This window comes from Carettochelys insculpta, chromosome 5 (assembly GCF_033958435.1).
Source record: "Carettochelys insculpta isolate YL-2023 chromosome 5, ASM3395843v1, whole genome shotgun sequence".
Taxonomy (NCBI): domain Eukaryota; kingdom Metazoa; phylum Chordata; order Testudines; family Carettochelyidae; genus Carettochelys; species Carettochelys insculpta.
In genome coordinates, this window is record NC_134141.1 from 82,233,765 (window position 1) to 82,248,820 (window position 15,056).

Sequence of the window (15,056 nt, forward strand, 5' to 3'; positions counted from 1 at the left end):
TCACTTGTAATCTAATTGGTATACCAGATGTATCATCCTACTAGTAGTTAAGAAGATAAAACAATAACCTCATAACTGTTAAGATTTTTACTTCTGCTTTTAATAAATAGTAACCATTTAAGCTCCAGCCTAACTCCTTCCAGTTACTGTAACTCAGCTGAACATAAAACAAAGAACCTTAGCCGTTTGGCTATATTAGCCTGGTCAGTAGTAAGGTGCAGTAAAAGCTGAGCACTAAGTCATGTCGCCTCCACGGGGCAGACTCCTGGGGGCACCTGACAGCCATCCTGGCTGCCCGCTGCAAAGGGACAGTCTGTCCTAGCAGTTAAAAACTCAGGTGGGTCTCTGGGGCACCCGTCAGCCATTGTGGCTGCCCGCTGCGAAGGGACTGTCCTAGCAGTCAAAGACTCCGATGTAACTAGGCTCACAGACCACGCATTACCCGGCCATTAGATAACACTCCCCTGCTGGCTCGATGGGTTCTGCCAAGGGAAAAAATGATGACACATACACACTATACACATACACTTATATGGAATGGACATGAGCAAGCATTTGAAGAAACTCCCTTATCTCTTCACCCAATGAATAGTTTTTCTAAAAAATTCTTATGTTTAATTTTAGCCATTTTAGAAAGGAGCTTTACCAGAATCAATTTTTTTAAAATTAGTCAATATAAAAATAATCAAGTTGACAATATCCTTTATACTACTGAATCAAAGGTAAATAACAACCAGTGTAGTCTGTGAATGTGAAGATCTGCATATCACTAAATCAGATTGAGTGACTGGACACCTGAACTAAGATTTCCCAGAATAACACAATCAATATTTAATTTCTTCAGAAATTAAAATAGGACAATCTTTAAAGCCATTTATTTTAATAAAATGATTTTCTAGCAATTTACAAAAAATTGTTTCTATTTTCTAATCACACTGTAAACTTTATTAATGCAAATAGTCACTACACACTTTTTCATTTATTTTTAATAAATGAAGGGGTAGGGTAGGGAGATTCCGTAAAATGATCCTGCCTTTAAAAACTAAATATGGAGTACATTATGTTACTTACCAAAGGTAATCCCCCAACAGATTGATGGTCCACCCAATGTATGTGAAATTGCATATTATTCAAATACATTAGTCTGTACATAAGAGTATGTTAGATTGTTCATATTTTATTAGTTACTGCAGACCTCAGTTAGGCAGGACCTGAAGCATTAAAAAGGTCTATTCATTCATCTCCAGTTTCACACATACTCCATTTCTGTAGTTCCTGGGAATCACTTACAGTCCATATTTCGACAAAAGATTTTAGCCTTTTTCTGAAAAACAAAACCACAAAAAAAAATCAAAATAAGAGCACTGACATTTTGAATTTAAATATATTACCTACCGAAATTGGTTACAAATATTTTGCATGCAGTAAAAAAAAGGGAGAATACTTACAAGCTCAAAGTAAAAAACACTATGCTAACAATGCTCCCTGTAAATATTAGTTAAAATTTTCCATGGTATATATTTAGCGGGAGGGATAGGTCAGTGGTTTAAGCACTAGCAGGCTAAACCCAGGGCTGAGAGTTTAATCCCTGAGGGGGCCATTTAGGGATCTGAGCCAATATAGATTTTTAGAACAAGAAGCAATGGGCTTAAACTGCAGCAAGGAAGGTTTAAGTTGGACATCAGGAAAAAGTGCCTAACTGTTAAGGTGGTCAAACACTGGAATAAATTGGCTAGAGAGGTTGTGGAATCTCCGCCTCTGGAGATATTTAAGAACAGGTTAGATGAATGTCTGTCATGGATGGTCTAGACAGTACTTGGTCCCGCCATGAGGGCAGGGGGCTGGACTCCATAACCTCTCAAGGTCCCTTCCACTCCCAATAGTCTATGATTATTTTTGAATACCATGATAGGCCCAGGAAATGCAATAAATTTTCATGAGGATGTGAAGATACAGAAAACAATGAACATACAAAACAGAAGATTCTCTGAGCACCATACAAGCCTATGAAGAGAAACAGGAAAGTGATTTCCATAGATAAGAATGTTAAAAACAAATACCAACATTTCTTCAACAGCAGTACTTTTACAAGTACGTATTTCAACAGTGGAAGAGAGTGGAAGAAATTAAAGATATAGTCGCATAATTTGTGAGTAAATGCACATATTCAATTCCTTTTTAAAAAATTCTGAGATCTAAGACAATAAGAGGAATTGCTAAGTATCAGCAAGATATTTCACATGAAAATGAAAAGCTAACGGCATCAGTACAAAATCTGGAAAGACATAACCAACTCATTTTCCCATATAATATGTAAGGCGATACAAAAAATCCCTCGTGCTGGGGTACTACCTCATTGGTGTATCCTCAGGGGTGGTGGATTGAGAAAGCCCTCCATGGAGTGATCTCGAGGGGCTGCACTGAATAATATGGAATAAGGTGCTGTGGGCCAACAGTACCTAGGAGAAGGGAAACTCTGATTCCAAACCAGGGCAAACTGACTGCACTAAGCCTTTTTAGGTGCATCAGTTTAGAAGGAAACTGACTTCAAACCTGCGCTCCCTTCCTCCAGTGCACGTGTCGCAGCTCTTGCGCTTATGCACAATGGTCCATGTGAGAAGAGAGAGAGGTTGGAATTCACAAACCAGCCTCAATTAAAGCCATTCATATGTGAAGGTCTCTCTCTTGACGCTAAAGATTTACCTCCTGATGAAAGTCCTAAGGTGATGGGCAACTGATGTCAGATGCAGGTAGAGTATACCACCGAAAGCATTTAGTCACAAACCTGCACATAGGTGGCTCAGGTGTGATGGCTGTCTGCCTGCTGAACTGGAGCAACAGCAGCTCCCGTATCCTGCCTAGGTGTCAAAGTAGCCCTATTTAGGGACAGCACTGCTATCTTCAAAAGAAGAGGAGACAAAATCCCGAAAACACAGCTTGTTCCAATTAGTTAATTGTGATCGACTGGGCATCTAATTTTTGTGGTCACAAGAGAGAGCCAACAACTAAAGAGAAACTACGGTTTGCGTCCTGGAACATATGCACACTTCTTGATCATGATGATCGTCATGAATGCAGGACAGCAATCATTGCAAGAGAACTTTCATGTTATAAAACTGATGTTGCAGCTTTAAGCAAAACAAGTATTTCTAGTATCAGCCATTTCACAGAGGTTGGAGCAGGCTATTTATACTACTGTATGGGTTATTCTGAGGGCCATTCAAGGCTAGCAGGAGGAAACTAGTAGTTCCCCAGCTTGAATCTGAGCCACAAACCATCAGTCCTCGCTTCATGACCACAAAGCTTAGACTGAGGCTGGGATGATCCCTTGTACTTGTTGGTGCATATGCGACCACTTTGACTGCCACAGATGATGAAAAGGTGACTTTTTACACTAGCCTGAATTCAGTGATCTCTTCAGTACCTTTTAAATCTAAGCTATATATACACTCAAATGCTCGAGTTGGTCAGGACTACATCACATGCCCAAAGGTGCTTGGACGTCGTGGCATTGGAAATGAGAACTCAAATGGCACTCTTCTTCAAACTTACATGCAGCATGAGCTTGCTGAATTAATGTGTCCTGAACTAGAGTTTCCAGATCATTTGGAGATATGCCACATGACTTCACGTTGGCTTTTAATGTGTCACTATAGCGCTTATAGTGACCACCAATAGGGCGCTTTCCATGAGCAAACTGGCCATAGATAACCATCTTTGGTATCCAAGCATGATCCAGTCTCATAACATGACCAATTCAGCGAAACTGTTCATGAGCATTGCTTCCACGCCTCTGACACCACACAGCTTAAGAATCTCCCTCTTGAAGAGTTTTGTCCCACCAAACACATGGGCAATCTTCCTCAGACAGCATGTGTGGAACTGATCAAGTTTCAAAATATGAAGATGATATACTGTCCACAATTCCAAGCCATACAGCAGGATATTCAGGGCATCTGCCTGATAAACTGCGACCTTGTTATGGAGTTTAACACCATGGTCATTCTACAGGTGTTTGGTCAATTTTCCAAAGCCACCACTGGCTTTGGCTAATCGAGCAGATATATCATGCTAGAAGACAGGATGTTTTGGAGCTAGCAGAACTTGTCAACAGCTTTAAGGACTGTACCAGTAGCAGAGATCACTGGAGTGTTGGGCTCTTCCTAAACAGGTTGATGTATAACTTCTGTCTTTTTGAGGCTCACTGTGAGTCCAAAGCAGTAAGCAGAAATAACAAAGTGATCAAAAAGCTCCTGTGCATCCTTCACTTAATGAGCCAACAATGCACTATCATCAGCTAACAGAAGGTCAAGGATCATTGTAGTAACCACTTTATTGTGAGCCTGAAGTCTCTGGAGACTGAAAATACAGCCATCTGTTCGGTACTGAAAAGGTAAAAGTAACTAACAGCAGAACTGAAAAGTAGATGTTGAATAGGAGAGAATCAAGGACACGTTGCTTTGTATCATTTGATATTTCTTAAGGTGCTGATGTCTGTCCATTGTTTAGGATGTGACAAAGTATGCCATCATGAAAAGACTGAGCAATGTTGATAAATTTTTCAGGACAGCCAATTTGCCCAAGTATTTTCCAGACACCATTTCTGTTCACCATGTTGCACGCCTTGGTCAAGTCAATGAAGATCATAGAGGTCCTCGTATTGTTGCTCTCTATATTTCTCCTGCATGTCTGGCTGCAAATATATTGGCAGTGCCTCAATCAGCACAACATCCACACTGGCTTTCAGGAATGATGCCAGTTTTGAGCAATGTAGTGCAAACTGGTTGTGAAGGATGCGGGCCAGGAACTTATCAGCTACAGAGAGCAGAGAGATGCCCCAAGGATCATCATAACAGAGTCACTTTCACCCTTGCATATCTGTACAATCAAGGTATATTTGAAGTCCTGAGGGCCTAGCTCCTTCTCTCAAATGGCACTAAATAAACGTGTGAGATGGTGCATCAACTGGCCACGGGCAGCTTTATAAATTTCTGATGGAACTGTATCACTGCCAGGTGCAACTTTCCAAATTTAATCTGGTTAAATTTTATCTCATCAAGAGTTGGTGGTATGACAAGCTGTAAATCATTAGCCCACTGAGGAATGTCTTCAAGAATGCTGCTGTCAAAAGCTGAGGTCTGGTTCAATACTTTGTGAAAATGTTCAGCCCAGCGTTCAAGGATTTTAGCACTAACTGTGATCTAAGTGAGGCCATCAGCAGAGTGCACTGTTGTACAGCCAGCAATGCATAGCCCATAGACTGCATTCAGCATGTCATAAAACGCTTTAAGATCATGTCTATCAGCTGCATCTTGGAGTTTAACTGCTTGATATTTCCACCAGTTCTTTCATTTGCCATAATTTAACTTGTGCCTCCTGGTTGCCTTGAATATAAGCCCATTTCCTGGAGGCACTCTCTTTATTACTGATCCAAGCCAGGTGCGGCACATGCATCTCATCAAGAAGAGCTTGACCATCTCTGCCCATGTCATTAAACCAGTCCTTGTGCTTGTGTTTTTGGAAACTGAGGCTCTCGACAGCAGTTCTGCAGGTTGTTTCTTTGATGTTAATCCAGTCATCCTCAGTAGTGGGTGACTATTCTGGACCTTCACTGCTGTTTACTAAGGACATGTCAAGACTACACTGAAACAGTGTGTGTATCTCAGGTATTTCAAGTTTACTTACATCCAGCTTTTTCTGGCATACGGCAGAATGATGACAGTTTGGTGGACAAAGGTTCAAGGAGGCAACACTGCATACCATATAGTGGTCAGTCCAGGAGCCAGTGCCTGCATTGCATGTGTCAACTTGACATCAGAAAGCTCTCTTTGTTTCGTCATGAAATAGTCAATCATATACCGGTGCTTAGACTGAAGGTGCATCCAAGTTGCTTTGTTTGTTCACTTGTTGGAAGAATGGGCTTGCAATATAGCAAGCTCGTGCTGCAATTACCTGTTATATACCACTACAAATCCCCGTACTCACTCTCGGGGAGCGTGGATTATTTTGGGGCAGTTTATGTCAAGAATATTCAGCTTTATCAAGACATGCAGTTCGTCAGGTGTTACTTAAACTGGGTTCTTGAGTTATGCAGCAACAAAAACAAAATACAGAAATTGGCTGAATGCCATGCCAGATATGAGAATCCAGCTTTCCAGATGCACTCAGAGGTGCCATAAGACACCATCTGCACATGTGCATCCTGACCAGAGATTGCTGCCAAAGATGTAGGATCAATGACTTCAGGGCATATGGTCACCTAGAGTGGTGCTGCCACAACAGCACTCAAAGAACAAAATTTATTCTGCACATGAACAGAAAAAATTAGAGGGAACATTGCTCAAAGTTACTCTTGGGGAGGGTCATAATATTCCCACCCCTACTTATGTGCTGCCTTCAGACCTGGTGGCCAGAGAGTGGAAACGGCTTGCCAGCCACCCAGCTCTGAAAGCAGTGCCCCACCCACAGTAGCACAGAAGTAAGAAGAGTAGCAATACCTTACCAGGCCCATCCTTACTTCTCAGCTGTTGTTGGCAGGGTATTGCCTTCAGAGCTGGACTCATGGCCAGTAGCAACCATTCTCCAGATGCCCAATTATGAAGGCAGAGCCACTGCTAGCAGCAGAACAGAAGTAAGGGTGGTGATATTGTGTTCTCCCTACAATACCTTTGCAACCCTTCCCCTCTCCCCATAACCTCATTTTGAGTCAGAACTACTATGGTTACAACACCATGACACTTCAGAGTCAAGGATCTGAAATAATGAAAATTAGTATTTTGAAAAAATCCTACGACAACGGAATTTACCTAAATTAATTGTAAATTTGTTTGGGATAAATTAAATTAATAAGTTTACAACTACACACAGGACACGAGAAAATTAAGACATTTATGAGGAACTTGTGCTTTTACTTTTGGTGAACTATAAGTCACAGAGGGTGAGTCTACACTTGCATTCCTCTTTCAAAAGAGGTATGCAAATAAGGTAAATTGAAAATGCAAATGAGGCACTTCCTTTATTTAATGGGAAGAAGGATTCTTTCAAAGATGGGGTTTACTTTCAAAAGAGCAGCGTCTACACTGGCTTTCTTCTTTCAAAAGAAACTTTCTAAATTAGAATATGCAAATGAGGTGTTAAATATGCAAATTTATGCCTCATTTGCATACCTCTTTCAAAAGAGGAATGCAAGTGTAGACACACCCATAATACTGACAATCAAATTATTGCATAATTTTGCCACAATCCATTATATAAGATTTTTCTTTTTCTTTTCTTAAAATAGGACAGAATATTAATTGGTTTTAAGCTTTGTGAGCTTTTAGATTCAAAGGAATTCTTTGTACCTAAAAATAAAAAATCTAAAAAATTTTCCCTGGAAATCCCTCTCCCCATATTATTTATGATCATCAGAAAAGAACTATGTATGTTACATTGCTACGAGCTGGGTTTATTTGACATTTCAGATGAGACTCAGAAAAAAAAAAGTTAAAGCTAGTAGAAGACATCTTACTGTGCAGATCTATTATGTACAAACCAACACCATAAAACAGACGAATCCTGACAGACGTCATCATTTTATGAGTCTTTAAATCAGATGTAGAAATAAGCATTTAAAAACGTTATAATGCCAGTTAACACACTAGAAAATCATACATCACCTATTGCATAACAGACCTGACTGGAACATTCTGTAGTGACAGATTAGTGCAGAAACAGTGGGACTTACTCAGTCTCCCCTATCGGAGAGCCCATACTAACTCCATGCCAGACTTTCCTGCCTCAGCCATGCCCTACTTTGGGGCCAGTTTATTACCAAAACAGTGCAAAGCTGTCAATAACAAGACTTCACACACCATTTATCGTTCCCATGCACATTGTGCATTAAATTATGCATCCTTTGGTACATCAACAGAGCACATACTAAATTCTAAGACTTTCTGACACACCTGGGCTCCATATCAAGACCTTTTCTGTCGTTCTCGCAGAAGAGCCATTCCGGTAGTTACAGTTGGAGCAAAACCCCTCTCTTCCCAATGGGAATCTCCACAGACTCTGGCTGGGAAAATCATCCCCACAGCTCCTCTGAAGCGCTCCCCTCCCCCTCACAACCCAGCATGAAGACATCAGTGTGTAAACCCCTTGCAGTTTCCCTGCTTTAAGCCCTGTCAGGCTCTCAGCTTAAGTTCTTCATTTTAGCAGTCAGCAGACAACTCTCTGCTGGTCTATGACCTTCAGCCCCCTCCAGCCCTGGTCCACTGGACTTGAGGAAGTCAGGTGGCAAACGCCTCTTGCTAGTCTCCTGCCTTCCCCCAAAACTATGTACAGCCATGATACTCAGACCAAGTGGCTCAGGAGCCAAATTAGTGATCATCTTTACCCAAAAGAGCCACAGCATTGTGAATTATTTATTTATATAAATTCGCACAGCAAAGTGACCAACCAAACGTTATTTTATCCACCTCACCTGGTTAATAATACAGTAAAACCATCCTAACTGGTTAATAATTAAATCACAGTGTTTTAATACCTATATTAAAGATAGATCAAAGAAGCACAAGAGACATTAAAGACCCACTTATATTCCTCAAGCCTCCAGCTGAGTATCACTGATGCACAACTTCTTTATGGTGTTTCCTCCAGTCCCCTAGGCTATGCCAGCCCTCACCTGCCCTTCATCTGGCCAACTCCTCCACTGTCTGACTCTTCACATTTAAATGGTCTAAGTACCTTTTCTTGACTCTAATTGGGAAGCAGATGATTAATTGCAGGTACACCGGCTTCTTCCTTCTTAAAGGGTTATGCACATATTTGAAATGGAATATCAGTAAATTCCCTTAATTTCTGGAAAAAGTAAAGTTTTGAGGTTTATCAAAGCTAACACAAAGATTTACTCAATTAAATCAGAAAAGAGATCTCCAGGTTCTTATCTATTTTTATAAACAGATAGCAAATACAACTCTTAAGTGTTAAATATATAAATTGAAATTACTGTATAGATTTAAAATATCTGGGGTCAGCATTTTAATCTTTTTAGTGCTTATCAATAAATAAAAATGTATGTGTACTACACATACACATACATTTATATTTTTCTTCCTCAATAAAAAGTAAAACTACATATTTTTAAAAGACTAAACTTACTAAGTTAGTGTAAAAGTTAAAACGGTTTCTGCCCACACTATCTATATCTATATCTAGAGAGAGAGTGAGCTTGCACAAGCTCATTGGTTGTGGACTCATATGGCTGAGGAGTCCAAGCTTTGAACGACATAGGCGTTCACAGTGGGGGCAAGGGAATTGTCCTGGCTCTGTTGGTGCAGCTGCTGCTGTTGCCTTTTTCATCTCACGAGCATCAATGAGGTGTATGCGTCGCTGCTCTTCAAAGTTGTCATACGCATGTCGTATGAGAGCACACCAGCCTGTTTGGTCTTTTGCATGCTGCTCTAGCTGATCTGGTTTTAAACCAGCATGAACAATGGTGGCCTTCACGCAGTCTTTATACCTCTTGCGAGGCCTACCTTGATTCCTTTTGCCCTGGAAGAGTTCACCGTAGAGGAGTTGCTAAGGGATTCTTGACTCCTCCATTTGTATGATGTGCCTTGTCCAGCAAAGCTGGGCTTTCAGAATCATGGCTTCAATGCTCGTGGTTCCTGCTCTGTCCAGGACTTCCAGGTTTGTAACTCTGTCCTGCCATCGAACGTGCAGTATTGACCTCAGGCTGTGTGTGTGGAAGCGCTCCAGCAGTTTTATATGTTTTCTGTACAAGGTCCAGGTTTCACAGCCATACAGGAGACTGGTCAGGACTACAGCCTTGTACACTTTCAGTTTAGTGGACTGTTGGATATTGTGCTGATTCCACACTCGCGCTCTCAGACATCCTAGTGCCTGGCTGGCCTGGCAGATTCTGACATTGATTTCTTTGTCAAGGGAGCCACCGCTGGCTATCACACTGCCAAGGTACTTGAACTCCTCTACTGTTTTTAACTCTGTTCCTTCAATAAAGATTGAAGTGGGGAGAACAGAAGATCCTGGAGCAGGTTGAAACAGTACCTCAGTCTTTTCTTGCCTGATGGTCAAACCAAAGAGGCTACTGGCATCAGCAAACTTGTTGACAATGAGCTGGAGATCAGATTCCTTGTGTGCCAAAAGTGCACAGTCAGCAAAAAGGGCTTCAAGGATGAGCCTCTCAAGCATCTTGGTTTCAGCATTCAGATGAGGAAGGTTGAAAAGTGACCCATCAAGTCTGTATTTTATGCAGACTCCATGGTCCAGGTTCCTAACAGTGTGGCTGAGGACGCACGTGAAAGAGAGATTGAATAACACTGTGGCCAGCCCGCACCCTTGCTTCACACCATTGGATATCTCAAATGGATCTGAGGACTCACCATTTGAAAGAACAAAGCCAGCCATGTCATCATGGAACAGGCATATGAGGTTAACGAATCTTCTTGGGCAGCCAAGTTTTGACAGGATAATCCACAGAGCTTATGTGGACGGTGTCAAATGCCTTGGTCAGGTCTATAAAGACAGCGTACCAATCCAAGTTCCGCTCTATGCACCTTTCCTGGACCTGATGAACAGCAATGATGTCAATGGTGCTGCGGCCTGGGCGAAAACCACACTGTGCCTCTGGTAGGTTCTTTTCTGAGATGCTGGTGATCGTATGGTTGAGGATGACTCGAGCCAAGATCCTCCCAGGAGTAGAGAGAAGGGAGATGCCACGGTAATTTCCACAGTCAGCTTTGTTGCCCTTGTTCTTGAAGAGCGAGATGATTGCGGCATCCTTAAAGTCTTCGGGCATGTTTTCTTCCCAGATGCTGATCAAGATGGTGTGAAAGGCTTCAAGTGACACTGGTCCTGCCGCTTTGAAAATTTAAGCAGAGATACCATTCATCCCAGGGGCTTTGCCAGAGCTGGTCTGGCTGATTGCCTTTTTGACCTCATCCATTGTAGGGGGCAGGTCAAGACCGTCTATTGTGGGTTTCTGAGGGATCTGGTCTGGGACAACAGGGTCGACAATGGAGGGTCTGTTGAGCAGGTTGCTGAAGTGCTCTCTCCACCTATTGTTGATGCTGTTCTTCTCCCTCAGACGGGTCATGCTATCTGTGGACAAGGAGAGGTGTAGTACTTGGCTTTGAAGGTCCATATATAGCTTTGATAGCACTGAAGAACATCTTGGAGTTCTTGGTGTCAGCGTAGTATTGGACTTCATCAGCTTTACTCTCCCACCACTCATCTTGCATTTTGCTAAGTGCCATCTGTGCCTGCCTCTGAAGGTGTTTGAAAATCACATTTGGAGGTTGAGGACTGATCGTTTTGCCATAGCAGAAATGCGTTCTGTTTTTCCTCTAAGATCTCCATGATAGCTTCATCATTTTCATCTAACCAGTCTTAGTGAACTCTCTTTTTCAGGCCTAGTGTTGACTTGGCTGACTACATCACCAGGGTTTTGAACTGGTTCCACTTTTGTGTTGGGTCTCCAGTCAGAGGCCCATGGGACATCAGCACTTCGTCAAGGCAGGCTGGGAATTTCTCACCATGACCAGTATGTTGCAACTTCTCAATGCTGAAGGAGGGTCTGACAACCTTGAGCTTCTTGCAGTGCAGTGGTGTGATGTGCAGCATAAGGACTGATCTGATGAGTCTGATCAGTCCAGCACTCAGCTCCCCATATGGCCTTGGTGATTTTAACATCTTGAATGTCCCATTTGCGACTAATGACAGTCGAACAGGTGCCACTGTTTTGATCTCGGGTGCATCCATGTGTCCTTGTATTTATCAGCTTGCCTGAAGAGAGTGTTGGTAATCATCAGGTCATTTTCTGCCCACAAGCTCAGCAGAAGGCGGCCATTGGCATTCATGTTACCAAGACCATGATGCCCCAGCACCCCTTTCCAGGTCCTACAGTCCTTGCCAACCCTGGCGTTGAAGTCACCCAACAGGAGAAGCTTGTCACTAGGAGTTGCTTTCACAAGGTGGTCAAGGTCCTCATAGAAACTTTGTTTTGCTTCGTCGCTGCTAGTCAGTGTGGAGGCGTAAGCGATGATGACTAACGTGGCAAGAGGCATTGAGCGGGAAGCAGAGCTTGATTAGACACTCACTGATGCAAGTTGGGAGGTCTGGAAGCTGGTGCAGAAGTGATGTCTTGATGGCAAGTCCCACTCCATGGATTCTGTCTTCATTTTCTAGCCTGCCTTTCCAGAAGAAGGCATAACCTTCTTTTGGTTTCCAGATGGGTCTCTCCTCTGCCAGTCTGGTCTCACTCAGGGCAGCTATGTCAATGTTATAACATACCAGTTCTCTTGCTATGAGGGCCATTCTTCTCTCAAGCCTCATAGCATTCTCCCTGTCCAAGAGGGTGCGAACGTTCCATGCTGCAAATATCTCTCTTTTCACTGTTTTTCAACCGCTGTAAAGGTAAAATTGCCAGCTGCAGCATGCTCACCATTTTGGTTGTGACAAGCAATTTTTGGGACACCTTTTCTAGTCCCCTCCCTCATTTTGAGGGTGAGCAGTGCTGTTCCTAACAAAGACCGCTCAGTCACCTGGGATGCTGCTGAACTCCTCTGTCATCCTGGGGTCAGAGTTGAGCGACCAAAGTCCACAGGCTGCCAACATGCAGGTTTGGAGCTATGACTCCCAGTGGTCACCTCCATCTGTTGCTTTGTCCCTCCACCATTGCCATAGGACTTGGAGGTAGACGGAGGTGATGAGAATGTGCAAAGAACCTGTGCGGGAGAATGTTTAAAGTGGAAAAGCCGTTGCAGAGCAGCAGTTTCACTCTCTCAACCTCAGAAGCCTGGTTCCAGTGATATGAAAAGTTGCCACGGCTGGGACTTCCTAGGCTGCAGTGGATGGCCATGCCGTCTTTGGTGCCTTGTCATGCCCTTCGCTCTACACAGAGCGTTGCAGAACCGCCTTCCTGGTAGTTGGATCTTGATGTTGATCTCATCCGGCCAGTCCGACTTTACATGTTGGGATAGACAACTCCCTGTCTCACTGCAGGGTTCAAGACCTGCCAGGTACCCTCACCTGGTTTAGCCCGCCCGTCAAAGCGGTTTATCGGGGTGTGGCTGCTGCATGCTACAGCTTCTTGGAGCCACAGGTGAGAGCTGAGTGCCAGGTGGGGACCAAAAGTGCACGAACTGCCCCCAAAGAGACATGACAAGTCCCCACACCAGAGGTGCTGCCCCTTCCTGGACACCCCATACACCCCTCAATCAATCAAGCATGCAGCATATTTCAGCTGACCAAATATAAAACTAATGTCAATTAATTCATTAAGATATCAGTAAAAAGGACATTGTGATTTCATACATTTTTTTCAAAAGTGGTTTTCATTTTATGTTCATTAAACATTTACGTGTGTCTGGTGTAGCCCTTTTTTGATTTTCCATTTACCAGAAAAAACTACTCACATCTGAAGATTTCTTTATAAACAGAAAAATCCATCACAATGATTCTGACCTTTTCATATTCACCAATCCCTCAAGCTCCTTTGATTTGTGAGCTGCCTTCTTTAAGATTCCTTCAGGAACATCTGCTAGTTTAGCAACATTTAGTCCATAACTCCTTGCAGCAACTCCTCTGGTTATTTGATAAAGAAAAGTGATAAATTCAGGACTCTCTTGATCTTTAGATCCTAGAGAGCAAGTGGAAAAAAAATCACTATGATATCAATAAAACTCAAAGTCCTGAAGATTAAGTTGACATAACACATTATCTCTGAAATTCTTTAACAATATCCTACAAGGAATATTAAGGCCCCCACCACCCCTGCAGAAAAAGAGACTACTAAAGCGCCAAATGTCTCATAGCTAGGTCATACACTTTGTAAAACCTGACCCCACCCCCATCATTGCCTCTTAATTGTTCCTCCTTTTTTGGAAAAGAGCAAAGAGCTCTCAGTGGTTCACTGAGCCTTTGAGTAGTCTTTTGCACTCAATGCCATGTCTTTAAACCAGTGGAGTTAGCTTCTGTCATCCCAAAGCAGGGCAAAGAAGGGTGCCTGGCAACAAAGCAGGAGAGAGACTTAACAGCATAACAGAAGCTGAGCCAAACCCAAACTTTACAAAATAGATCAAAAGACCTAACTCTGTTGAAACAAAGATAAACAGGAAGAAATAGATGTTGTGGAGCTTCTGCTCAGTCTATTGTAGGGGTGGGAGGATAAGACCGTATCCCTTACGTGTCCTCAGGAGAGGCAGCATGAAGATACGGGCAGTGTGCGTACTCAAACCAACTATCACTGCTGTCTAGAATGGTAACAGCGTTCACAATATGGAGGATTGGGTCATGTTCAAAGGGAAAAATTATTATTTGTTTCCTTCTCATCTCATTAATGCAATAAGAATGTCAGTCTGATTATCAGACCACAACATTTAAATACTGATTTTTTTGTGTGTGAATGAGATATTTTGATCATCAGGCAGGTGACTGTCTTCATTAGGAATATCAGTGTAGGTATGACATAAAATCTGCCTATTGAACCGTGTCATTAAAAGAAAACATAATACTAAGGCTGAATTTTACCCCTTATTTGTTGCTTGATGGCTCCCACTGAAAATGTATGTGCATATATGCTAGTGTGAGTTTTTGAAGTGATAAATATTTGAGCACACTTTTTAAACCAGCTAAGCTTGAGAATATCACAAAACCAGTAGCAATACATATTTTAAAATGTGTCAGGTCCTGTATATACATTAAGATTGCAAAAGGTCCTTGTTCTCACATATTTACTGTTTAAATAAAGAATATATCCTAACGCTAACTAATCATGACAAACAAAGAAAAGCATTTTTCAGTTTTTAAGAAAACACAAGGTTTAACAGACAGACATCCTTATAGTAGTCTAGTGGATTCAGACATGCATCTTCCTCATATGTATATCTGTAAGCAATGTTTCCTCTAATCATTTCCATCCATGGGTGGATTTTTTCCAGTCATGTGCAGAATAAGTTTTTATGTGCACTGACACTCTGCTAATCAGCTGAGTGACATTTAAATTTCTCCAGGGTGGCTGCACAGGCACACAGCTTACAGGGAACATTGTCTGT

The 15,056-nt window shown here is 42.2% G+C and overlaps 1 protein-coding gene across 2 annotated transcripts in view; it reads right to left on the reverse strand.

Moving 5' to 3' along the window:
* Positions 1–861: 861 nt before the first annotated feature.
* Positions 862–15,056, reverse strand: part of MSH3 (mutS homolog 3) — a 170,252-nt gene continuing 156,057 nt past the window's right edge. For both annotated transcript variants that reach the window (XM_074995384.1, XM_074995383.1), the window contains 2 exons: positions 13,468–13,642; positions 862–1,324 (listed from right to left, as the gene is read on the reverse strand). In XM_074995384.1, coding sequence (XP_074851485.1) covers positions 1,234–1,324; positions 13,468–13,642 — 266 coding nt within the window. In that variant the 3' untranslated portion in view covers positions 862–1,233. The remainder of the gene's footprint in view (positions 1,325–13,467; positions 13,643–15,056) is intronic.